The sequence below is a fragment of the Aythya ferina genome (assembly GCF_964211825.1).
Source record: "Aythya ferina genome assembly, chromosome: 1".
In the NCBI taxonomy this organism is placed as follows: Eukaryota; Metazoa; Chordata; class Aves; order Anseriformes; family Anatidae; genus Aythya; species Aythya ferina.
In genome coordinates this window covers 154605288-154631502 of record NC_140296.1, presented here as the reverse complement: position 1 = coordinate 154631502, position 26215 = coordinate 154605288, and the positions used below count along the sequence as shown (strand labels likewise).

The 26215-nt window shown below is 36.5% G+C and overlaps 2 protein-coding genes and 1 long non-coding RNA gene across 4 annotated transcripts in view; 2 read left to right on the top strand and 1 right to left on the bottom strand.

Moving 5' to 3' along the window:
• The window catches only part of METTL25 (methyltransferase like 25), a gene marked incomplete at its 5' end in the record, with an annotated part of 66025 nt that extends 47616 nt beyond the window's left edge, over window positions 1-18409 (bottom strand). Inside the window, 3 exons of one of the 2 annotated variants that reach the window (XM_084507367.1) lie at window positions 4113-4213; window positions 8934-9098; window positions 16903-18409. In XM_084507367.1, coding sequence (XP_084363493.1) covers window positions 4113-4213; window positions 8934-9098; window positions 16903-16984 — 348 coding nt within the window. Of the gene's footprint in view, window positions 1-4112; window positions 4214-8933; window positions 9099-16393; window positions 16629-16902 lie in introns of those variants that run through there. The other variant, XM_084507366.1, reaches the window with a different exon arrangement.
• On the top strand, window positions 10715-12214 carry LOC311430625. Its single transcript, XR_014688911.1, has 2 exons — window positions 10715-11095; window positions 11958-12214. It is a non-coding gene; the product is annotated as an uncharacterized lncRNA (long non-coding RNA).
• Window positions 16627-23808, top strand: CCDC59 (coiled-coil domain containing 59; the record flags this gene model as incomplete). Its single annotated transcript, XM_084507388.1, has 4 exons — window positions 16627-16846; window positions 18431-18653; window positions 21476-21575; window positions 23557-23808. The coding sequence occupies 4 exons, from the start codon at window positions 16627-16629 to the stop codon at window positions 23716-23718; spliced, it is 705 nt and encodes a 234-aa protein (XP_084363514.1). The 3' UTR covers window positions 23719-23808.
• Window positions 23809-26215: the final 2407 nt, after the last annotated feature.

Genomic DNA, 26215 nt, shown 5'->3' with positions numbered 1-26215 from the left:
AAGCAAAAAGAATCATAGAATCATAGACTGGCCTAAATATAATCTAGCTCCAGCCCCCCTGCCATGGGCAGGGACATCTACCACCAGACCAGGTTGCTTAAAGCCCCATCCAGCCTGGCCTTGAAGGTTTCCATGGATGGAGCATCCACAGCTTCTCTGGGCAGCAGTAACACATTGTTAAATTAGCACTGGGAGAACAGTTCTAAAAAGAGAGGAAATTTTGACTAAAAATAAGAAGGCAACGATCTTGTGCTAAACAAATAGACTGGATTAAATTAATCCTTGCTTTACCTTCCCTTGATTACATAAGGAAAGGTAATCAGCAATCCACAGTATATCTGCCAAGCATGAACTTTTAAAATGAAATTTCCATGATATAAAGAACTCCAAAGGTCCTGTCCATGCTGAGTTGGGTACTATGTTTAAACACAGTCTCTGGCACTGCACAATCAAGAACTCCATTTCCAGAAGCATTCCAGCATTTCCCAGCATCAAATCACAAATTTAATGGATGCTGAATACAGAATTATATTACACTTAGGTTATACACTGCAACTCCTGCTGCACATGCTGTAATTTCCAAGGAAACCTTCCATAAATACATTAAAGAAAACAAATGTGCATTTAAGCATAGAAGAATTATCACTGGCTTCTTTTCCAACTTTAATCAAGAGCTACTTCCTAAGAAGTTCCACTTGTGTGATAAGAATGATATTTAAGAGGGGCAGTAAACAACTGAAAAAAAAATGTTAAATTGGTTTGCTTTAATGTTTTAACTCAAATAATTAACCTAGAAGTGATTACTGTAGTAGTAAAAATTTTGCTTTTATTCTCATTTTTATTATTTACTATACTATATTGTAAAATACCACAAGAGGACAATATCCCCTACCACCCATTATACATCACGGTATGGAGGTGAAATGGAGGGCATTTTTCAATCTGTCAGTGATCTGTAATATCTGAAAGAAACACCCTGAGGACACGTGCTGTTGTAAAACATGTGTTGTGTTTTCATAGTTCTAGATATTTTAATTAAAAGCTACATGCATTTTGTTTTGCTGAGAAGGACAGAAAGAAATCAATAAAGAAAAAAACTCCCCTAAAACTTTACAATTCCTGTATTTTCTTAAGTTGAAAGGTAACCAAAACAAAAGAAGTTGCTTTTTAATAACTAAGAAGGAGGAGGCTGGCTTCTCTCTCTTTTTTTTTTTTTTTTTTTTTTTTAACATGTACTGGAAAGCTCTTTTCATATATTAGGGATTTGTAACTTTGAACAAATAAATTCTGTTACAGTGTATGACTAAAATGGAAAAAAGTTAATATAAAGCAGTCGGCATTTCATATTCAGTGATATATTGCAATCATATTTTTCATTAAATGCTATATTTTTTTCAAAAAATAAACAGAAAATAATCCTAAAGATACTACAAGCTGTAACTACAAGTGCATAATCACAAGCTGAAATTGCAGCATATTGACAGATACTTAATAATGATTGGTTTGAGATTTTACGAGTAACCAGCTACATCGGGACTTAGGTTAGGTCATTAAGGTGGCTCTACTTTTTTCCTCTCTGAATATGGGTTTTCCTTTCCTTTCATTCCTGAATCTCAAAGGAACTATTTAAAATCTAAATGAAAATGCTATATGAAACACCACCAACTCACCTTCGAGCAAATGCAGAGAACATTTATTATTACATTATAAGAAAACTATACTTTTCTGCAACTTTTTCAGTATATGAAAGTCTTCAACACTTGAACAACTGATTCTTGCCCAAAGCATAAGGTAAGCAAGGCAAAAAACATGCTAATTAATAGAGAAAGTTACTTTTATTTATCTACTACGTCTGCATTTTTACTCTTTGTGGTTGTTCAAGGCATCTGTGTTTGTCACTGTGTCTGGCTCCTGAAGGAGCTACTGGAGAGATCACGCTCCATCTCTGAACGATAGCAGATGCTCACAAACTGATCATGGCTCATCCAGTAATATTTGGCCTTAATTGCAGTTCTCTATTTACTTGTGAATCCCAGTTGTATGGAGAAGATTGCCTAACACTTTGCCCTGTGCAGCTGTTCCTCACAAAACAGACACGTCAGAATGCAGAGTTTTGATCTCAGATTCCATGGACACTGGATGCCTGACACAAACCCATGAAGAGTACTTCACCAGAACATATTGGTTATATTATCTAAATTAAACTCAGTCTGAGCCAAATAACTTCCAAAACAAAGTTCTTCTTCAGCTACTCAGAGCAAAATCCAAGTTTTGGGACCTGCCATGGACTTACGGTGGCAGCATCAAACCCTGCAGTCACATCCATACCACTAAGCAGAACATGGTCCTATGTTCCACCACCAGCAGGTTTACTGTGCCATTACTTTTTAGCAACCTCCCAGGTATGAAGTAGGCCAACTAACTCTCTCATTGTGAAGGCCAGGCACATCTTGGGGACAAGATATATCAGGAATCAAAACAACACAGACTTAGTCTTACAAAGTGCAGCCGTCTCTCTTCCTTTACCCACATCTGATACAGTAATTTTAACTAGACTCGGACATACTTTCTTTAAAAGCAAAAAATGCTCAGGGGGTTCAGCATAAAATCTAGGCAGATAACTCATGAAATCTAGGCAGATAACCTTATTAGTGTTGTGTTTATTGTTAAATAACTATAAAATGTGTCCTCCAGAAAATTTTCTGGGAATGAATATTAAGATGGAGGAAGTTAGTCTCCTAGAGCTAACACCTAAAGCTGCTCGCCTAGAATGCAAATGCAGCTTAGATGTAGAACAGAATCAAAAACAGAGTCCAGGTTAACTAGTCATCTACAGACTAAAGCAAGAGTGAAGATACATTAGGCACTAACTAGCATTACAGAGATTAAAATGGTTAAAACAACTCATTTCACTCAACTGCTTAAAAATTTAGTCTTATCTCAACAAAGATTGGCATCACAGAATCAAATAATGCTTCATATATAAAGAGTTCACAGGCAAATTACTCATATGGAAAATAAGGAAGTGTTACTTTTGTCTAATGTAATGTGAAATAAGGTAGCGAATAAAGTCGAATATTGTGATACTTGTATTTTTGTCAACAGGCCTACAAATAAGCATCTACAAAGTTTTAATGCAACAGTGACTTAGAGAACTGTGCAATCATAACTATATATATTTAAAAAAAAAAAAAAAAAGGAAAGTTACAGTCACATTTTGAGAAAGGAATACTGCAATTCTTCACCATCTGAATGATGAAGATGTTGCTAATGGAAAGACTTATAGCAACCTTCCAATACCTGAAGAGGGCCTACAGGAAAGCAGGGGAGGGACTCTTTGTCAGGGAGCATACTGACAGGCCAGGGTGTAACGGCTTTAAACTACAAAACGTTTAGATTAGATATAAAGAGGAAATTCTTTACTGTGAGGATGGTGAGGCACAGAAACAGGTTGACCAGAGAAGCTGTGGAGGCCCCATCCCTGTAAGTCTTCAAGTGTTCTCTGCAAACTGAACAGGTCATATCTAAACTCCTAATTGAAGATCTCCATCCACATTAAAGAAAGCTGAACAACAGTATTAAAGAACAGGAAATAATTTAAATCCCTTGTTCCAGAAAAAAAAAAAAAAAAAAAAAAAAAGATGTGCTTTAAAAATTTCCCAGAATTTCAGCATTGGTGTCTATCTGGTAGTCTTGTGTGTCTGACAGAAGGATAAAGTTTTGCTCTACTACTGATGTCTGTGGTAAATTGCCAGCAATGTAATACAGATAGGTGAGATAGTACCTGTGCATAGCAAAAAACAGTACGATTTTTAGCTGTTCAATGTATAGAGGATGATTATATATATATATATATATATATATATCTATATACATAATATTTTTTTTGAGCCATAAAATGAATATGACTCACTAAAAGGCAGTTCATTATACTGGTGCATGTGTAAACAAAAATGTCCTTCAGCTTGCACTGGAATGCTCTTCTTTAGCTACAATTATTTAGATAAAAATAAGAACGGCAGAGGCAGAATATCAAAACATGGTATTTGAACAAAATAAGGAGAACAATTTGGAAGCTATACAGTAACATTCAGTACAAAATCCTTTCTTACCTGTTTTATACCACAGTAATTTGCTATTTTGTCCACAAGCTCAGACATCACTTGCACTTCATGTGATTTCTTATTATTCATAAACTCATCAGTTTTGATACCTGTATCATTTTTACAAAAATATATACATTAATACAATTCACAATAATTAAAATTTATTATTAGTCAAAATAAATATCACCCTAAAACTATGCTTTAAAATTTTCTATATTTTAAGTGCAGTAATATTTAATTAAACGCCCACTATATAATTACAAGACTAAACTTCTGAATTACAGATAAATTAGTAAAATGCAACACACTTTAAATTTTATTTCTGCTAGTGTATTTTTTAAAAATGTACATATTTAATATCTGACCAGATATTAGATACAAGCTCCTACTACAAAACTACTACTTTTTCCTGTTCATTAAGAATATTAATTTTTATGTCACTTATCACATTTACCTTTACATATTTGAAATATAAGGGCAAGGACAATTAACAATCACATAGTGCAGATTGTTAATTCTCCAGATTTGGTCACAGTACCAACTGGGAGACACCTGAAATAAAAGTTATGAACAATGCTGGTGAAATTCAAAGGAAGCTGCATTTTTTTTCTTTATTTAAGCTACAGATAGATTACAGATCTGCTATATCTTTCCAGAAAAAATGATTCAGATTTTTTTGATGAGAGGAAGTCAACTTCTGCCACCGGTTTACATCGTTACATCCCCCAACTAATGAAGAGCTCAGAAGCGGCTTCCCTGTGAGAAACCCTGTGAGTTGAATTGATGTCAATTTTTGTATGTCTGGGTGAGGATAGAAGAAACCAGCCTGCTACTGGTGAGCATGCTCCTAGAAAACAAAATGTTTCCACATAGCTATGGAGATTAATATTTTCCCGTTCTCTGCTTTTTGCACAGTATGTGTTCATCTGTCCAGAATCTGATCGTTAGGCAAAAACTATGTTCATTCCTTGATCAGACCATGCTGGGAACACAGCCAAGAGCGTTACTTCTTTAAAAGAGAGTGGGGAATTGCACTGAGCTCATGAGAAACCTGGTGTTTTCTGTATTTCTCGCAAAACCCACAGGATCTCTCCATTTCTTAAACATCTGGTTTTTTTATAATAAACTGTTATGACAATACTTAAAATGTAATATAGCCTCTATGAACTGACAAAAGAAAATAATAGCCTAAAATATTTTTAAACAAACAAAAAAAAAGCAGCAACAAGTGATCTGCTAAAGTGTTCACTAAAGATTCTCATTAACTTTAAAATTACGGAGATCTCTGTGGCCCCCTAAAAAAATCTGAATTTGTAACCATTTCAAATGAAAAAAAAAGAAAAGAGAGAGAAAATATAGACCTTTTCTCATTTATCTGTAAACATTTTGCTATGTGGATAAGCTTATTAAAAAAAAAAGGGGGGGTGGGACATGAAGAAACAGACTTTTTTTTTTTTTTCCTTTACAAAAATGTAAGTTTTGTTTGTCTGGTCTCCAAAGTAGCACATTCACTCTGAACTATCACCACATATCACACCTTTTATACCTTGCAATAATTGAGTTCAATACCTTGAACTCAAATGACTGAACAGGGCAATGCTCTGCAAAGTAGAATTTCAAACAGTACTTAAGACAAATAAATGCATTTCAAACACCAAGGGATAAATCCAGAAACAAGACCCAACTGACAAAAACTGAGGTTCCAGTTAAAAAAAATACAGCTTGCTTACACCTACTTAGATAAAGTATTTACCACCTTAGTAACTGAAGTTTCTTAACTACTTGCCTACTTATCGCAGAATGAACACTGCCTATACTGCAGCACATGGAAAATTACACTGTTTACAGAAAATTACCTACTTTTTATAAATTTTATTTTTGTTGAGTTTATGCAAATTTTTTCTTGGGATAGTTTTGTTTTATTTTATTTTATTTTATTTTATTTTATTTTATTTTATTTTATTTTATTTTTTGACAAACAAGCAAACACACAGTGATCTAACAGAAAAATCTCTATTTAGGGGATGGTTTATATGGCCAGAACTTCCTTTTGTGACAAAAAATAAAGTGAGGTTGAAATACTTCATAGAATTTATCTGGATATCATAAAGGAAAGCTTAATGTTTTAGTGGTACTCAAATGCTGCTTATTTACACCATGAACCCCCTAGCATAAGTAGCTGTTTTCCAGTTGAAAAACTGCTTTAACCCTATACAGTGCCATTTGCACCTACATCATTAGTTATGAAGTAGACAGAGTAAGGGGAGACTGTCTTATGGGCCTAAAGGAGGTTTTCCTAAGACCTTCTATGGCAGGATGCGGGCTTTTTATACCATTGTTACTTGTGGAAATTCAGGTATACTAGATAAAAATTCACAGTCCATGCCAAACCACCACCAGTGCAGAAGTTACAGTACTGTGATTCAATTCTCTCAGCCAGACTGGCAGGGTCTGGGATGACCATATGCTAAAAGACATTGAGACAAACAGATATTTATAGTCCATGCAATTTAAAGATGGGTTTATTAACAGTCACTGCATGACTGTTACCTTGGCCATAAACATATTGAAAAGGTAGAGAGTACTCTAACTCCAATGTTCTAGTAATCCCCTCTTCTTATATCAGGTACATAAGAGAAATTCTCCTTGCTGACTTCTGTCCCTTGGACCAGGTTCTTCTGGATCCTGTGTGCTCACTGCAACCAATCCAATGGGGCAATGAGGACCACAGCGAACTTTGGTAGGAAGCAATGGAGAAATCCCTTCACATTCAGATTACATTTAAATATTGGTACTTAGCTTTTCAAGAAATCATTCTAAGGAAGAATAGCAAAATGTCTATATTACTATGCTGAAGAAGTTTGAGAACTATGCAAGTACGCAGTCTGTGGGAATGGGCTTATAAGCATGCTTGTTTTAGAACAGGAAAAATTATTAAAAACATCTCAAACATAAATTGAATAATCCTGAAGCATATTTTTCAGAATATGGTTAGGGCCATCATAAAGTTACTAATTTCTCAGACTGACATGTCTCTTGATTTGCAAGGTTTAGTAAGTCAGGAAATGAAATATTTTCTGAAATACAGACTTAACTCCAAAATACCTAAAATAGTTTAAGGGATCAAAACTTTCATTTGGCAACTTTCATACTACAAATACATAATTTGGTATTTTGCTTTTGCCAAACAATTACCAGGAAATTCTACTAAGTTAATTTAACTGATACTGCCAATTCAACACAAAAGTTTTGAATTATAATACCATTTGGAACATGTTTTATTTTCTAAGTACTACTAAGAATTACTACACTGCAATCCCAGGCCCCAGCTACCCAACAAAACAGCACTCCTGAAAGACACAGAACAAAATAATCATCAATTGCCTTATTTTAGATGTTCCATTCTTCATGACAAAAAGATGAAAGAATCCTTGTATTTTTGTCTAATAAAGCTAATCCAAGTATGAACTTAAGTATGTGTATAACAAGACAAAACTACAGAATTACAAAAATTAGGCAGAACACAGGGAATGAGAACATAACAAAAATGGTAAGAGCTACAAAACAAGCAAAAGAAAAGCAGCACACAGCTGTCCAAAATAGCCTCAGACTGAAAAATAGCAGAAGGAAGAGGCCAGGAACTAAACTTATAGTAAGACCAATGCACAGCAAACCATTAAGACTATTTTAGCTACTTTTTTTGTGATTTTGAAGAAACTGAAAACTGGAGGCCCAAACATGGAAAATGGTAAAATTGAAAACAGAAGACTGCTGTAGGAAATGGGAGAGATACCCTATGTATCTAATGGTGATATCACTTAGGATAGAAATGTCACTGGCATTTCAAAGTATTATAGAGACAAAACACACTAGAAAGCAAAGGCAGATGAGCTTAGAGTCTGTCTCTGAAAAACTAAGGAGAAATCTGAAAGACAGTGACAAATCTGTAATGACAGGACTGCATGAAGATCACATTTTCTGTGAAAATGACAACAGTCAAAAGTAAGTATAAATGTCAGTTTATCATCTGAAACAATAAATAAAATCCGGGGTAAGACTTTCATTGTAAAGATACCAACTCAAGAGTGTTTCAGTCAATATTTTCAACTATAGAAAATGAAATTACTCTAGTTTTTATGATGCCTTTTTGGTATTGGTTCAAAAAATACAGCTTGAATAAAATCAACTTATTTTGAAATATCAAACACTTACTGGTCCATATTCAATTAAATGTCTAAGCACATGATTATTAGTAAACAAAAGCTGTAACAAAAAATACTACTCATGGAGGTATGGCTGCCGGCTATTAGGCTTAGGCTTAAAAAAAAAAAAAAAAAAAAAAAAAAGGAAAAAAGGAAGACTAGCAATCATGGCTGAGGAGAAGATGAGAAGATAAACAAAGGGAATAGATATACATAGAATACAGATGTTTCATCTGTATGTCAAATAATGATGTGCCCGCTTGCCTATTTCATATCCTTTAAAACTGAGTCTCGGGAAAGCCTTATATGACTGACTGTCATGACCTCTCTGTTGAAATTTTAGCAAGAGAATCCATTTTCTAAATTATGTTTGAATATAAATTATGAATTTATATTCAAACATAATTCAAAATTTATAATGAATTACAAATGAAGAAATTATCTAAGAACAAATTAGTTGAAGTGAGATGCATGTAGGAAGGAAACTCATATGGGGGAAAACAAAACAAAACGAAACAGCAAAAACAAACAAACAAACAAACAAAACATAACCACCCTCCAAAACACAAAAATCTGAAGACCCTGTAGTGAGAGAATAAAGATTGAAATATAAATGTAAATATACCGGTTGATCCTTGGTTGTCTCCTCCCAGTGCTTTAAGTAGCTCTTCTAATGGGGTACACACTCCAAGGTGAGACAAAGAATAATATTTGACGGCCAGGGCAAACAAGTGTACATTGATAATTTTCTTAGAGTTTTCACAAAACACGTTAGAAAATGTGTCATCATCTGTATGGAAAAGAAAAAGAAGAGATTTCTAATAAAAAGCTTAACACTTCCGCAATAGTGTTGTCAGAGAACAACAAACAATAAATTTGCAGTATCAGACAGAAATTTATTTTGCATAAGTGGGGGAATTGGTTATTTTTCTTCACGTGTATTCCCCTTTCAAAATTAAGGTCAAGTTTTGCTCTTAGCTGAGCTAGTGCAAACGTGGAAAACTCTACTATTTTAGCAGAGCTACTTTAGTATAATTGACAAGAGAATTCAATAAACATTATCACTTTTCTTCTGTTTACAAACTTGCTCATTACACCTTTCCTAGTTATCCCCATTTGACAATATATACCATTAGATCTGATTTTAAAAGAAATGCAGCTGTTCAATAGATGAAATGTTTTGACTTACAATCATTGCATTTACATACACTTTCCTAGCAGCTTTGTAGCTGGTGAATCTGCTGGGAGAATCAAATTAATTTTTACTACCAATCAGTTGTGAGCCAAAGTTAGATTCCTTAGCATATTTTCTTTGACTGAGGATGAAATGTTTCAGTTTGGCATTACTTAGTTCTTTAAAAAATGCTCCCTTTTTAAAAACGAACTATTTCACTATGTTTAAGTGAAATGTACTGGTATGAATCATTTACTAATACTGAGATAACTTTACATTTTCTGATTCCTCTGCATTTGAGCTAAAACAATTTGTTGAGTTCTCTATAGTTTTGCTAGAAGTCATTTTAGATTTCTAAATACTTGTAAATGTTTTAAAATAGATTAACGCTAGCGAGCCCAGCAAACAAACTGTTACACTGGTTTAGAAAATGTCTCCTGGTTTGCCTTTTCTCCCATGGGTGGGTAGATATTGAGCAAGTGCATACCTAGCAGGCTAGCTTTCCAGAACTTCACCTCCCACCTGTATAACAAAGGATGCAGCTGCTTTTATTGACCCCACCCCTAATACTCTTAATTTTCTTGCATGACTACTAGTCACATATAAATTACAGTCTATTGAAAACAGTCCCAACAATGTCAACACATTTATTCTCACAGTGTAACATTACCAAGGCAAGAGTCCAGCAAAAAAAAAAAAACCAGCATTAATATTGTCTAAGCTATAACCAGAATTAATATTATTTCAGCGTCTGTATGGCACTCTAATTTTATATACTCTAATTCTCTCTAATACAAAATCAAAAAAGAAAGCTACCTTTCTCTATAAATGATTTTTCCTTGGTTGTACTTCTGAATATCAAGTAACTTTTAGTTAATGAAGTGTCAAGAAAGATAAGGGTGTAATATGAGAATAGAAAATAAAGCAAAACACTAAGCCAGAGTAAAGACTGTGAACCTTTTAGGGAGAAGGGGTTATTTTGTTTTTCAATGTCTCTGTAAGATATGATAAAGGAAGATACGATACATGAAATTGGATGTGTTTTGAAATGACTGAAGAAAAACAACGTTTTCTGGCAATACCTTCAAATAAAGCAAGTAATGCATGAGACTAATTGAATAGAAAATGGTAATTAAACAGTTTTAGGCAATAAAAGGAATTGTTATTTTTTCCCCCAAAGTCTTGACAACCATAAAAGGAGGTAAATAACTACACACAAGAAGTATTTTCTCTTTCTTCTGGATAATTGTTAGGCAGGGAATTAAAAGTTTAAGTTTCTTCTTAAAAGAACAAATTGGCAAAACAAGAAATTTGAGTTGTTGCCGAAGAAAAAAAAATTTGTAAGGGACGTTCACTCATTTAACTTATTTTAGAGTTTCTGGGAATGAACAGCATGCCATAAAATGTATAAATGAAGGTAGCTTAAACAAGTAAAAATACATAGAAATCTTTATGTCTGTTACAAGGGGGACAAATCACTAAAGAGTCAGGAAAGAGAACAAAGTTTAAGAAGAGACTCAACAAGCAAGTTCATGCCAGCAAGTACTGAGAAAATGATAGAGATGAGGCATTAAACCTACTTTGACCAGCCAGCTGCTCAGCAATCTTGCCAGGTAAAGAAAAAATCTACTTTTCCGATGAGAAGTGGGTGTTCCACTTTGTTTCATGTATAATAAAAACTCTTTTCATTAGTATAGTACTAATAACACTTGTGAAAATTCCTGCTCATTATAAAATACATGCATGTTCATTACTCCACTGGAAGAAATTTTATTTTTAGCATTTTAAAATGCTGCAGCACATAACGCTGAAACATATAATCTTTTTAGCAACAGGCACACACTTTTAAATATACTGGCTAATCTTGTATTGCAAACCAAAGCAAAAATCAGTCACACAAAAACCTTTCCTCCTAAATACATTTTTTTTTTAATGACATGACATTGTATGATATAAAGGACTTCTGAAAATACATTGGAACGTCATCCTATTACAAAATACGTCTTTAGCATATGTGAGACATATGAGAAACATATGAATAAAGTTGTAATTTTCTAACTTTCATTTTGAAGCATGCATATATATTAAATATCCATACTTACACTGAAAATGTATTTTGGTTTCTAATCAGTATTTTTTCAAAATGTTGGGTAGATGTTGAATGTTTTTCATTGACTTTATATTTTAAACAGACTCAACTGTACTACCAGTGGGAAAAAGAAAAAAAGCTTTCTATCATTACAGTGACATTGCATACTTGGGGTACTGTAAGAAACACTGTCATTCTTCCTCTGGATAACAGCATAGCAATAGAATTCACAAAAATATGTCAGCGTCACGTATCAGTGGTATTAGAAGACTTCGTTGACTAAAAGTGTACTAATATGCACAGCTTCAGTTATATTCAGTGGCTCAGAATTGTTGATAAACACAGTTTGTTTCCATACCTGAGACATGCCTGTTTTGCTATTATAGGCAGATCTCCAAGCAAGTTAGTTTCCTTTGCTGGACATAAACTCACCCTGACAACAAAATCAACCCTCTAGTGCATGGTACCCAAACAGATACCAGAAAAAAAAGTTTCGTTTCAAAGCATCAAACTTGCCTATCATCTGAAACCAGAACAGCATCACAGTCCAAAGGAAGCATCTGTAAGGTCTAGGCCAGCAAACACATTCCCAATACATCCTCTTTTTCCAACGAGAAAATCCTGAGCAGTTGTTAATTCAAAACATGGGCACAAGCACATACACGATTAACAAATAACAAGTGAAACCAAATCCTGCCATGTCAAAAAATAAGGCACATCTCTGCAGCCAACACAATCAGACCCTCTCCATATTAGGTATCAAAAACCCATGGATGCTCTCATGCTCATCCCAAACCTCACGCTGTTGTTTCTGACTCCTTAAATTTCTCTCACAGAAATCACTTACATGAAAACAACTGTCACAATGTACCAGAAAGAACCTGCTCCATCAATTAAGAAAAATCAGTGTCAGAAATTGTTTCACAAAACCAAAACCAGCCTCTCAGTTTTGAGTTTAAAGGGAGCTGATTGTATTTGGGGTACAAGCAGGAAAATTAATATTTAGAACTCTATTGGACCATAAATTGTGTACTCAGTAAACTGGTTTTGTTATAAAAGAACATACCCATACCTACTTATCCCAATCTTCACCTTACCTCATGCTCATCCAACATGCAACTGTATCACACAAGTACAACTCATCCTGATACTCTGTAACTTAACTAGGTTGAAGAGTGTTTACTGAAATTTACACTTCTCTGCTTCATTGGTCAGAATTTATGAAAAGCTTACAAACCCAAAGCTTGCCTGCTTTATCTTTTAGTATGTCAGGTGACAAAGAAGTTATCAATTCTCCTTACAAATCTCACTTAACTAGAATTAAAAGCAGTAGTACACGTTATAGAACTGCCCTGAATTCAGTTGTCCGATGGAAGAACATTAACAGGACTAGCAGGATCTCATGCAAGACAATAGGCGCATCATCTGTAATAACGCTCCTACCAAATTTCAGTTGTTGTCCCAGCTTGCCAGTTAAAAGAAAAAACCCATCTACATTAAGATATCCGAGGCATCCCTCCAAACTACAGAATGGCAGTTGTTGTACTACTGATTATTTATGAATGTTAAAAATGGTAGTTTTCTCAAATTGTTTCCTCTTTGGTGGCTCTCAAGATGAAATCTAATATGTCTTTTAACGAGTTGGTCCATACATTTGCAAATAAATCTTCAGCGGAAATAAATATATGCCAAAAAATGCACAAATAGTAGTACAAATGGTAACTTACAGTAAAATATGAAAGTACTTAGACATGGATTTTCTGTGCCTGTGACCAATCTGATTAAATCACGTGATAAATAAGATGCAACATGGCAAAAGTCAACTTTTAAATGTATCAAATATATAAAGTAGTTTTCTGTATCTAAAAATGGATCTGAAAATTTTCTGTAGATTACAACTGGAAACCAGGGTCCCACTCTTTATAGGGTCATTATAATGAAATATTGTCTGAGGAGTTTCTGAAAATATTCCTTGAAACTGATTTACAGAAGATGTAGTCATCCTCTTGCATACAATATTGTACAACAGAATTACAATTTCTTGCTCACCTAATTCTCAGAGAAAACTACAATTCAGCATGTACATTTAACAAAATCCCTACAGTAAAATAAAATATTGTACAGAATAACAGTTTTGTGCCAATCTGCAGTAATGTAACTTTTGAATTTGCAGACCTATGTGAATATGAACTGACTACTTTACATTTTCAAACCAATGCTGGTCAAATGTAACCTGTGCTTTCCTATAATTTCATTTAGGATCCATATTAGGACAGATTCTGGAAAACTTTCATAATAGTATGGGGACTGTGATTGTATAAATGCACAACTTCTCAAACTCTTGGGAAGCAAAGGTTTTACCAGGTGAAATCAAAATGCCATTTTACATATTCTTTGAGTAAGGTATTTTAAATTTCTTCTCACAGCTACAACCCAAAAAAGGTACTTCTGTGAACGACTTCATGTTAGGAGAGCATTTGAGTACTCATTTCAAACTAAATGTATAACTAACACTTAAATATCTGACAATTTTGAAGAACCACACATACAGAGCCTTTCTGTTGATGTTGGGTTTCAAGATACGTGTCTGATATCTATTGTTATTGAGTTGAACTAATGGACTTAAAGTAGCTCCCTCTCACATTATCAATCTTAATTTTAATATAGGCTATTGTAGGATATAGTGAATTCATTTTCAGATATAAGTGGATGTTTGCAGGTAACTTCACTGGGAAAATTGTATTCTGTTACAATGGGTTTTCATCAGATGACAGGGTGGACAGATAATAAGCATGCAAACAATTCAGGCATCAGATCAGCAAGCACATACGCGTTTCATTAACAATGCTTCCAATTTTCTCACAAAATCCTGAGCGTGTCTCAAAACCTTCAAAATGTAAAATATCATACTATATTTTTATGCTAGAAAAGAGATGAATTCTCTTTTTTTTAATGAGTACAATTAATCTCTACAGAAACATAAGAAGGAATGTTCTATTTTAGCCACAGCGGGAAGGCTTCATATTCTTCTAAAACATGTGCTTCATTTCAGCCATAAATTGTATCCTTTGATCCAGTAATTTCTATATTAGATTCTATAACACACACTTTGAATATGGCTCAATAAATGATTTTCCAATTTTAAAATCTAGAAAACAGTACTTTGTCTTCCTGACTCTTTCTACTTTTCAGGCCACCACCTCAGTATCTAAATCATTTCATGGACTTTCCTATACGTACAGTTAGGATCAAGGTAATTTTCCTTTACAGTTCTCTTTTTGATAAGTTTATCCAAATAGTAGTTTTGTTCCAACCTCTATTTACATTTAATTTTATGTTCCTGTTATTGCTTAGAATCAATTCTGACTCTGACATTACTCCTTAAATATATTAAAGGTTTTTCTCGCTGCTTCCAAACACTTTTGCTTGCTGTCTGGATCATTGCCTTGTTTCCAGCTGGCTCTCAAAGATAATTCATAATCCAGTGTCTTTTTCATGCATGAATAAACTATGTTTCTTTTTCCCCCGATACCTCAAACTTTTAAAAAGCAGTCTTACAGTTAATATTTTGAAGATCTTCAGATCCAAGAGACAAACGTTACAAGTGATGTCGCTATTCACAGTTCTTCAATCACTTTTCAAAATCAAATTATTGTTTGCCATTTATGCCAAGAAGTACACAGCTCCACACGCTATTTTTCATGGACCCTTCCATTGCACTCAACGTGTTTTTCTGTCTCATGTGTCACTGCATGTGCCACAAGTAGCGCTACATGAGAACTATCTATGCTTAACAAGCTTTGGCAGGATGCAGGTTGCTCCTCTGCTACCTTCTTTGTCAAAGCTGTTATGTGAGTTTTGAAACCAATCTCTTTGACAGAACTCGGGCCCCCAAAATAAAGCACCTGTCAGATGCTTTATCTTCATTCCTGGAAGTGTATTGCTGGTCTATTTCCCTTCTACTTGGAGAGCGGTAAATCCTCTCATACAGTCTCGTAGCTGCCCTCCTCTAGTTACTTGAAAATTACTAAAAATATGAAGTGCTTCTTAAATAACTTGTCAGAAATAAAGCTGCTCTCTGTCATCCTTTGCCAGACACTCATTATTACAGACATATAGGAAAGCAGCGTTTGAGTCTTTTCCAGCTGTCCTCCACGTTTCCAGCGTTTGGACATTTGGAGGACTTTAACCGTTACATCTTTCCACTGGAGTGTTGGGTTTTGTTTGTTTGTTGGTTGGTTGGGTTTATTTGTTTGGGTTTTGGGGGTTTCATTTTACTTCTGTTCTTCAGATGTCAGTCGGGGGGGGGGGGGGGGGGAGGGGTGTGCCTGACAGCTAGGAGTTTCACTTTGTTCCTCAGCTTGAAATTGGATGAAGCTTTAAGATGAGGCCACCATCACAACAACCTCTAGTGAGCGCCTCCTCACGCGCAATTCCTCCCTGAAAGGCTCTGTTTGGTTTGAATCGGGACCACGCGTCCTGGGTAAGGTGCGTGCTGCCACCCAGGCACAGGCAGGGAAAGGCAGCCACAGCCCCGCCGCAGGACGGAGCAATGGCACAGCACCGCGGCAGCAGCGGAGAGGCACCGGGTGCAGGCAAAGGCACAAAAAAAGCAGCGGCTCGGCGGCTGGGGGAAGCTTCTCCTTTTATTTATTAAAGCCCGGAAGACGACGTTAGACCCACGCTGGCACCGGCCTCGACAGAAAGAAACCCACTTTCTCCCAGAGACACCCGCACCGCTCAGGGCTGCCCCGCTCCATCCCCGACCCCCGGGGACCGCCCCCTTCAGCCTCGATCCCCCCCCCCCCCCGGCCCCACTCACCCCACGCCCCCCCGGCGGCACCGGAGGGCTCCCGCAGGGGGCGCCGCAGCGCCCGCAGCACGGCGTCGGGCGGCGCCGCCACCAGGCGCTGCCAGAGCCCCCCCGCGTACAGCTGCGTGGCGTGGGCCCGGCACAGCGGCAGGGCGCGGCCCAAGAAGGCCGCCAGGCGCCGCAGCGCCGCCGCCGCCTCCCCCGCCGCCGGCTGGGGCGGCAGCGAGGCGGGCGGCCGCCACATGGCCCCCGCCGACGGCTCCGACGGCCTCACCTCGGCGCGCCGCCCCCCGGCCGTGACGCGCTGGCGGCGCGACGCGGGAGGAGCCGCGGGGATGGCTGCGGAGCGCAGCGGGGCCGGCAGCGGGCGCGGAGCCGGGGCCGGGGCCGGGGCCGGGGCCCGCCGAAAGCGGCTGTGGAGGCCGGCCTCGCTGCGCGGCCTGCTGGGCAGCCTGCAGGAGGGTGAGCCGTGAGGGGCGCGGGGGGGCCCGGCTTAATGGGAGGAAACGCTTCGGTACCGGGGGGGGACAGGGGGACAGGGCGCTGGCACAGGCTGCGCAGTCTCCTGCTCTGGGAGAGGAGGCGCAGGGGAGACCTCATTGCTCTACAGCCACCTGACAGGAAGCTGTGGGGAGCTGGGGGCGGCCTCGTCTCGCAGATAACGAGTGATAGGACCAGAGGGAATGGCCTCAAGTTGCACCAGGGGAAGTTCAGGCTGGAAACGAGGAGACATTTCTGTCTGAAAGAGCAGTCAGGCACCGGGACGGGCTGCCCAGGGAGGTGGTGGGGTCACCGTCCCTGGGGGCGTTCAAGGAGAGGCTGGGCGTGGTGCTTGGGGACATGGTTCAGTGGGTGACATTGGTGGCAGGGGTACAGTGAGACCTGATGATCTCAGAGGTCTTTTCCAACCTTAATGATTCTATGATGCCACCTTGCCCAACATGCTCTGGGGCCCCCGCTGTGCAGGGACTGCAGCAGGTGACCCCCAGGTGTCCCTCCCCACCTCAGCCACTCTCTGGCGCTGTGAGCACACCACTTCCAGCCACTCTGGAAGTGGTGTGCTCCGGCCGCTCAGTGACAATTCCCCATTTTTGCCTTTCCTATGAAGTTGTGTGTTGGAGAAGGAAGTGCCTTTGGAAGCAGGTTTGGATTTCTGGAAGTAAGCTATGCAAACATAAAAACAGTGTCAGGTCATGCAGCACGTCGCTGAAATTTCAGCCTTGGGGAAACAATCAAAGGGCAGGTCAGATTTGGGCTTGCTGCTTTTAGAAGAGAGTTGGTTACTGAGTGTCATCCAAGGCAGTTCCTCTTAAGACTAACGCACTTACAGTAATATTAAGAAAAATATCCTGGACTTCAGGTTGATAAGTGGTTATGTATGAGGCTGAAACTACCGTTAGCTTTGTTTCTTTCAATGGTAAATAATTCTATGATGAAGCATACTTATGAAATTGTAGAAAAACTTCTTGGACAAACGTGGAAAGAGGGAAGCTAGGAATAAAAATCCTATTTTTGTGGAAAGATCTAATGAAATATTAATGTGGCATAAAATAGTATTAATAGTTTAGTAGCTGAGTGACTTTTTTCCTGGGGCATTATGGCTGTGCAGGCTGCTTAAGCAGACAATATTACTCTATCTGTGTTGTGTTGACACTGAGTAGAAATGTATTTTGGAATTTATTTGATGTTGTGTGTAAAGCTGCTACAAGTAGAAGAGAAGTGTTAGTACCTCTTTTCACTGGATTGAAAAAGCAAAGGCATATAATGTTCCATATAAATTGCATGTCATGTTTGTGATGATGTGTTCTATTAAGAGATTAGGTGATAATTTTTAGTAAATCTGTAATAGCTATAGTGCTGCATTAGGAATCAGATTTTTATCAATGTTTTTCCTTGAATTTTTGAAAGATCCTAATTAAAATCACCAAAAGTAGTGCCTTTTTCTCTTTGGGAAACCACGTGGGTGGGAAGTGGTCCTGACAAGAACATGGTTTGGTACTACTTCAGTACGGGTGTATTTGACTGCCTTTTCTCTTGTGTTTTCAGGACAAGGATTTGCATTTCGGAGAAAACAGAAGATTGAAAGAAAATACAGGAAACTATTGAAAAAGGAACGAAAGATCAATTCACCACAAGATAATCAATTTGTTGATACTTATCCAGAGCACTTGAAACATCTTTATCTAGCTGAGGAAGAGAGGCTTAAGAAACAGCACAAGAGACGAGATGATTCAGTTTTATCAGAAGAAAAACTTAACATAGCAGTAGAGTAAGTTTTTAAAATATGTCTCTAAAAACAAGTAATTGTTTTCATCCTTAAAAAAATATCCTAGATTTTACACTTCACATGGACTTCATTATGGTGACATGCTTAATTGAAAATGCTGTCAGGCCTTACATGTTTTTCTGAATTGTTAGAAATTTTAAAGATAAAAGTTTGTTGTGTTTGCGACAGAATCAGAAAGCAAAAATTGATTTTAGAGAAATAATATGAAAGTTACCATTGCACTTCAAGGATTAGCTCAAGAGCAAGTAGTCATTGACCAATTTTTTGATTTTCAATACCATATCAACAAAGAGAAAAGTCTGCGTTTCAGGTAGTGCTCATTTCAGTCTACAGAGAAATTTGGTACTGTGTGCCTTATGGCAGGTTTGTATCCCTAAATTAAGAGAAAAATAAATCCAAATTAAATAATTTCAAATACACATGCACTTTAAAGTACAAATACGTCTCTTATTTTTTGGATAGTGGTAGTTGAAAGTGGTTGGTTTCCTTGAAATGGATTTTTAAATTGAGATTTTCTCAATTCTAGCAGTGTCCCGTGGTGTAACAGTCTAATATCAAGATCAAGGTGCATCAAAGATTAATTTTAATATTCCCTTGTGGTCTTAGAAGATGAATATGTTTCATCATCATCTTCAAAAAAGAAAACGTGATGATACTCTGTTTGGTGTTATAAATGCCTGATATTTGTCTAGATTTTTTGCTTTAAATTAATTCTTGGTATTTTTAAATTAAAGTTATTTTTCATAAATATTTTTTACATTATCTTTCTGTTCCGAGTTTGATAAGTTGTCTTCTTTATACTGCATTTTATTCTGCTAAAATGAATGATATTGTGTGCTGTTATCCTTTTGTGATGTAGCTTGTTTTGGGGGTGGGATTTTAACTAGAAACTTTAAAAAAAAAATAAAAGAGAGAGAAGATTCAGTAAAACCTTACATAACATAGTAAAGTGTTCCTAATCAAAATTTTCATTTTAAATAATAGAGATGTCATAATAATTTTTGAGTGTTTATTTTTTCTCTATTTACTTAAAATAGTTTTCCAGTGTTTTTTTTTTTTTTTGTTTGTTTGTTTTTTGTTGTTTTTTTTGTTTGTTTTGTTTGTTTGTTTGTTTTTAATTTACTTAGAATGGGTGAGAGAAATCAAACAGAGTGTTTCACTTGAGATCTAATAAATGTCAGGTGATTTAGTGATGTATATTTCCTGTTTGGCAGTAATTCCCCCTGACATACATGTACTTGTTAGGTTTGTCAGTAAAAGCAGGACTCATGCAGATCTAATGTTCTTATAGCAGTGTTTTTAAACAATATTTAAGTATGGTGACTGAGACAATACCTTTTTGTCACTAGTGCAAGGAATGCTCTAAATCTTTGAATTCCAAGGTGTGTGCTTACATTTTCCTTATCTTTAAACTTTCTGGGGAAGAATACATGAGAGAGAGGAGGTGAAAGGCAGTCGGATCTAAACCCTGCAGTGGGAGAAGGGTAGTGTTTTTTGTGGAATAGGCAGTTAATTCACAGGGGTATCTGAGATAGGACTGGTGTTTTTCTTCAAACCAGATCTTTTTTTTTTTTTCCAGTTTGCTTAATCTAAAGTTGTGATTATAAACCAAGTTAGTAATTCTGCATGAATGTGGCTGCTAATCTGGGAGCTGGGGTGAAGCGTATGGACTGTTAAATAGGCTTCAGTGGGGATGAAAAATAGGACTTTAGCTGGATAATTCTATTAAAATATAGCGTATGTTGCAATTCAAGTAGTTTTGCACTTCTGAGAAGGTGAAGTGTCATTACATGGTATTGCCACAAGATGGAGATAAGAATTTAATAATATTTATTTTTTCCCCAGAATAGGAGTATTCCTGTATGAAAGTATGAGCAAATGTCTTCACTTAGCTTTTTGATTTTCTGTCTGAGAGCTCCTAGACGATGATAGTAAATTTTCAGATTTTTTTAGTGTGAGCGGTAGACTAATCAAAAGCTCATTCTGTGAACAGTTGTTAAATACCTAGCAAGGTTTGTGTTTTTCAGTTGTTCATGTGTGATATGTTTGATACCATACTGCTTATGTGATGGATTTATTGTGAATCATGAAATAAATAAATAGAGAAATCCACTCACAGTAGTGTGTAAATCTGTAAATGCCAGACAAATGGCATTTTTTTTTTGTTGTTCCCTTTTGTCAAGGATACCTGCTTAGTTACTGAAATTGGGAATGGATATAAATTCAGCTCCTAATTTCAGAATTTTTTCCCATCTCCATGTCAGCATGACTTCTCAGGTTCACAGTCTTCTGACAGACAGTTGCCCTCATATCTGCAGTTGCATGCATTTGGACCTAAAAATGAGATAATGCAGCTCTAAGCCAGAGTGTACAGTTTTTCAAGCTCAGAAGATCTTGTATGATAGGGGAAAAAACTCTATAGGCAATGTTCTGGCTTCATGGGACACTATACACGTGAAGATCCAGCAGATAATGTGTATTACTGAAAGTTCTGTGCAGTCCAGTCTCCAGTCTTCAGTATGCTCAGAATTGAAGGAACTTGGTTTGCTGAGTTGCTAGATGCTCACTGTGTGACATGCAATGCTGTTGAGTGTCATGGAACTGTATTGCTAGTAGGTATTCATACAGTGTGGAAAGATGAGTTTTGCTTCTTAACATAGTCTGTAAGTCTGTATATCTAATTGAATTAACCAAGTATGCAAAAAAAACATTTGAAGGCTCTGACTGCGCAGTAGCTATGGGATATATAGTTATGGGCTGTCAGCAAGCAGACATATTTACATTTCATGTACTTCTTCTTACAGGTCAGTTACGACTGAAGAGAAGTTTAAGAAAAAAACATCGAATCAGAAGGCAAAAGAAGAGTATGAGAAAATAAAGGCTGAGCGTGCTAAAAAGAAAGAGGTAAATCTTAAACAAGTATTTCTGGATGGTAGAGAGACTAAATTACTCCAGATAGGACCATAGGAGGGGAACATAGGATTCTTCCAGTCTTTCAGCTTGCCAGTGATACTTAGGAATGCAGGTCTTTTGAATTACGACTCTTGAGTTCTTTCTCTTTTTGTCTTGCTCTTGCTGTTAGATGGATTTTATTAGGTTATTTGGTTCATTGAGAAATACTTAGACCTTGATTTGTATGTCCCAGTGGAACAATAATGTTGCCTTGTCATGAAATGTGAATTCTCCATTCCATTTCCTATGGTCTTACTACAATGCAGTCTTTACCTTTTTTACATTATTTGATCAACAGTGAAACAATTAAATGTAACAGTATCCATGGACAAAATCTTTAGAACCACTAGTAATGCTTTTTCTCATTCTAATTTAAGGGGCCATATTCTTACAGGGAATACCTTAATGTTATCATTGTTGAATAACACATTTCAGTTATTCAACTGAGACATCCTTATTTAGTCTTGGTCTCTTCTAGTACATTGTTGGTTGGACTGGCACCCATTATCAAATTGTAGAAATTGTGTAACTTCATGCTCACAAACTAAACGTTGGTAACTACTGTATAATAATTACAAAGAGATAAGGAGATTATATAGTTGAATAAAAAATTATTAGGGAGTGAATTACGAGTAAGCTAAAGTTGATGTTACTCTTATTAAAAAAAAAAAATAGTGTTAATCATTGTGGTAAAATATGCAAAGCATTCTGAACAGAGAGGTATTACCTGCTCAGAGTGTTTATTTAATTTTATTTTTTCCCAGAATCCTCTTAGATTTGTATTTAGAAATATTTTGGGGGTTATTTCTAGATAATTTTATATTCCAACATCAGAGAGCATTCTAACTAATTTTTGTACATCACTGAAGCTATTTGTGCCATGAAGACAAACATGATTGATAAACTGTCATCTGTTAGGATGTTCTTCAGAAACGTTTGCCTTTGTGGTTAGCATGGTATTGAATTTCAACAAATCGGCTTTATGAGAAGAATCCTTCAGTCTGATTTGTGATGACTTGCCTATTTTGGTAGGACATGATGCAAGTGAAGGAAGCTAGTTAGCTTGCTTATTGTGAATGCTTGCCCAAATTACTTACTGAAATTACAACACTAGAGAAGGGGGTGTGAGCTCTTTGATAAAAAAAACAAACGTAATATAATAATTATCCATATAGAGTGAGTGCCTCCATTAGTATTTTGGTTGCATGCATGCAGTGTTCTCAACAAGTAAAGTGTCTGTAACTGAAAATTGTGTTAGTCTTTTTTCTGTCTTAGTAAAGACAGCAATCTGTTTTACTTTAGAGAGGACGGGTCATGTCATTTTGGTCCTGCTTAAGCTGCCTTTACATAATGCTGCTTGTGATGCTGTCCTGGTATCACAAACATGCCCACTTTCCAGGTGGAATGTGTCCTATATCCTATCTGCCAGGCTCATGCACATGTCCAGTATCTTAGCACATCTTTGTCTTTGGCAAGAAATTTACGTGGGGGCAGCTGTATCAAACTCTTTCGGTCTCTCAATCAGAAGGAGAAAGTGGAAATTTTTTGGTACTCTAGCCATTGGAGAAAAAAAGCAAAGGAGTTCATTTGGCAGAAAGGATGTTGTAAATTTTTGCTGCAAATCTTTATCATAGGATGCTCTACTGAAGACAACCTGGCTCTTCTCTTAAAGCTTTAGACAATATAATACATTTTGATTTCACTGTGCTCCAAAAGAGAGTCTTAATTCAGCTTTTAAGAGTAATGGCCTAGTGTCAATACTGTCTATATACATATATATATATATATATATATATATATATATACTGTCTATATGTCTATATATGTCTATAGTGTCAATAATGTTTAATTGCCAGTGTTTTTACAAAAATAAATGATACTGCTTATATATGATGTAATTTTTTCATAATCGTCATTCTTCATTTCATTTCAGGAAGCAGAAAAAAGAAGACAACAAAGAGAAGAAGCTCAACGGTTGTACAAGCAAAAGAAAATGGAAGCTTATAAAATATTGAGTAAGAAGACCAAGAAAGGACAGCCAAATCTAAACTTACAAATGGAGTTTCTTCTTCAGAAAATACAACAAAATACATAAACCTCTGCATAAGTTTTAATGGCAGGTTTTGAGTTGCCTGTGGCCATTTTATTAAAGGACTTTTAATAAATAATGTCTTTTTGCTTCTGATTTTGATGTTGGCTTGATTTATGTCATTGGTCCAATGGTGGAGGATATTCATTCTGAAAATATTTATTCTATCTTGAGAGTCAGTGAGACCTGCTACCTTGAAAATAAGTGGTCTGTATTTCTAAACTTAAATTCTGTTAGCTACATAATATCCCAAATTCCAAATCGTTAGAGCTTGGTACTGTCTACATCTGCATTGTGTAAAGTATTTGTTTTCTAGCAGTAGTAGTCACAATAACAGGAAGTGTTAGTCACAATTACTGGAGGGGAGTAAAATGAGAGCAGTAAAATGTGACATAGTTGATACCTCATGAACTGCCAAGGCTAGGAGTGTTTTGTGGACTGTTGGATAAGGTTTGGCACATGAAAGAACATAAACTAGACTCAGATGGCTATTTATCATTCCCTACAAAGAGTAAAAATTACCAAAGGTCAAAAAAGTGCTTTGAATTTAAAGATGTGGTAGATTTAAATCATTTTCGGCAAAAAGTATATATGACTTTTTCCAAAAACCAAGTACATGTATGATAAAGATTATTTAGATATTAAAGTAAGGATTGTCTGGCAGAAATTTCTCAGGACATTCTCTATAAAATTTGCAATAATTATACAGTATTACAATATAATTATTTAAAGTCAAAGTGAATGCAAAAAAAAAAATTAAAAAGGTATGAATAGAGATATAAAATGGTTTCAAATGTTTGAAAAGTGCTGTTAAATGAAGTTTGGAGTTTGAGTTGTCTAAAATGCTTCTTATTTCAGTATCCTGAGGGTTTTTCCACACTTTGCAAGGCTTTGCATCTTTTCTGTGTTATCATTTAGGAAAAACTGAAACCAAGTCCTAAGACAATGTTGGAGACTTTCTTGAAATGGACATGTCTGTTCTTCGAGGAGAGAAAGGGAATGTAAATGTAAACTGCCAATATTGTTCTATGCGTTACCTTCTACGTTTTCCTGATAATTGCTGTAATTGGCAATGTTGATTGGTTCTGACCAAAAACACTTACGAGGAAGTACAACTATTCATTAGTAGTGCACAACACTTTCAGTGATAGCTACATGTAACTTGTGAATAACACAAAACAAATATCCACATGAATTTGTGGTTGAAGTTCATCCTCTTTGTTTGCATGTGTCTGTTACCCTGTATTATCTTTGAATACTCTAGCTAAGGAAATGTTAAACACGATGTTAAGATTTGTCACCTTAAAAAGACCTCCTCTCAGTTTGCCGTCAGTTGTTACATCTGCTGGGCAGATATCTGCAGTGATGTCAGATTTCTACTTATATAGGAAAGATTTCAGAAAACTGCAAGCCTTACACTAGTAATTCGTTGATCAGTAGTCATCCTGGATTACTGTTATTACTCTAGACTGGTATACCATCTGTATACCAGTACATTTTTAGAGATGGTATATAGCTGTAAAGCATTTGGATGAAGTTTGAATGATGCATTTGAAAACCGAACTTGTTTCATGTGTTAAATTTAGTGAAAAGTTTACTGACAAAGTATTCTATATGCTTGATTCTTCATGGGGAGTAGCGCAGATAATAGGAGGTGGTGATTTAATAGTTTATTTTATGATACAATTTCTCTGTATTTTGCAAATTGAATCAAATATATAATGTAACCAGTTAGCATTCATAATTCATTCAAATTATTTAATAGCTTTACATCCTACCCTCTTTAGCAATGAGAAGACTCAGTTGATGTGTGGGAAAGAACAGACTTCTCTCTAAAAAGCAAACCCTATTTTTTTCATTCATGTCATTCTTCTCTGCTTTTGTTAAGGATTAGAATTTTGTTAAGGATTGTGGAGGAATTCAGGATACATAGTGTGTGTTCCATGATATTGCTCATAAAAGGTAAAATGATGCAAGATTAAGCTTTTAACTGTTGCCTTTCTCTTCAGTCTTTCTACTCTGAGTACTTGGTGATACGTAACAGGAAACAGACCACTGGTTTCCCTGAAGTGGCACCTGAAAATGCCTCCCTCTCTTCCAACAAAGCTTAAGACAGCCTGATCAGATAGAGCACCTTAATCAGAAACTGCCATGGTATCTGACCTTAGCCCCATCATTGCTGGTTTAAAGTAGGAGAGGGGGTTTGTCATTTCTCCAAATCACCTTCTCTCCTTCATACCTTTAGTTGATTTGGAGGTAAGGGAGGCTGAAGAAGAAAGTTAAATTTCCATATTTCCTCACGCTTTACTTTGCTAATTACCATGAAGTAGCAGCCCAGGACAGTGGCAATTAGAAGCAAGTACAGTCCAGTGTCTCAGCTACTTCCTCGGCCTGCAGTGTGAAGCTCTCTGAGATAATTCAGCACCACTGGAAGGCAGAGATACAGCAGCAGTAGCTCTGAGTAGCCCAAGGTCAGGCAGAGTAGGAACTTGAACTTTTGCTT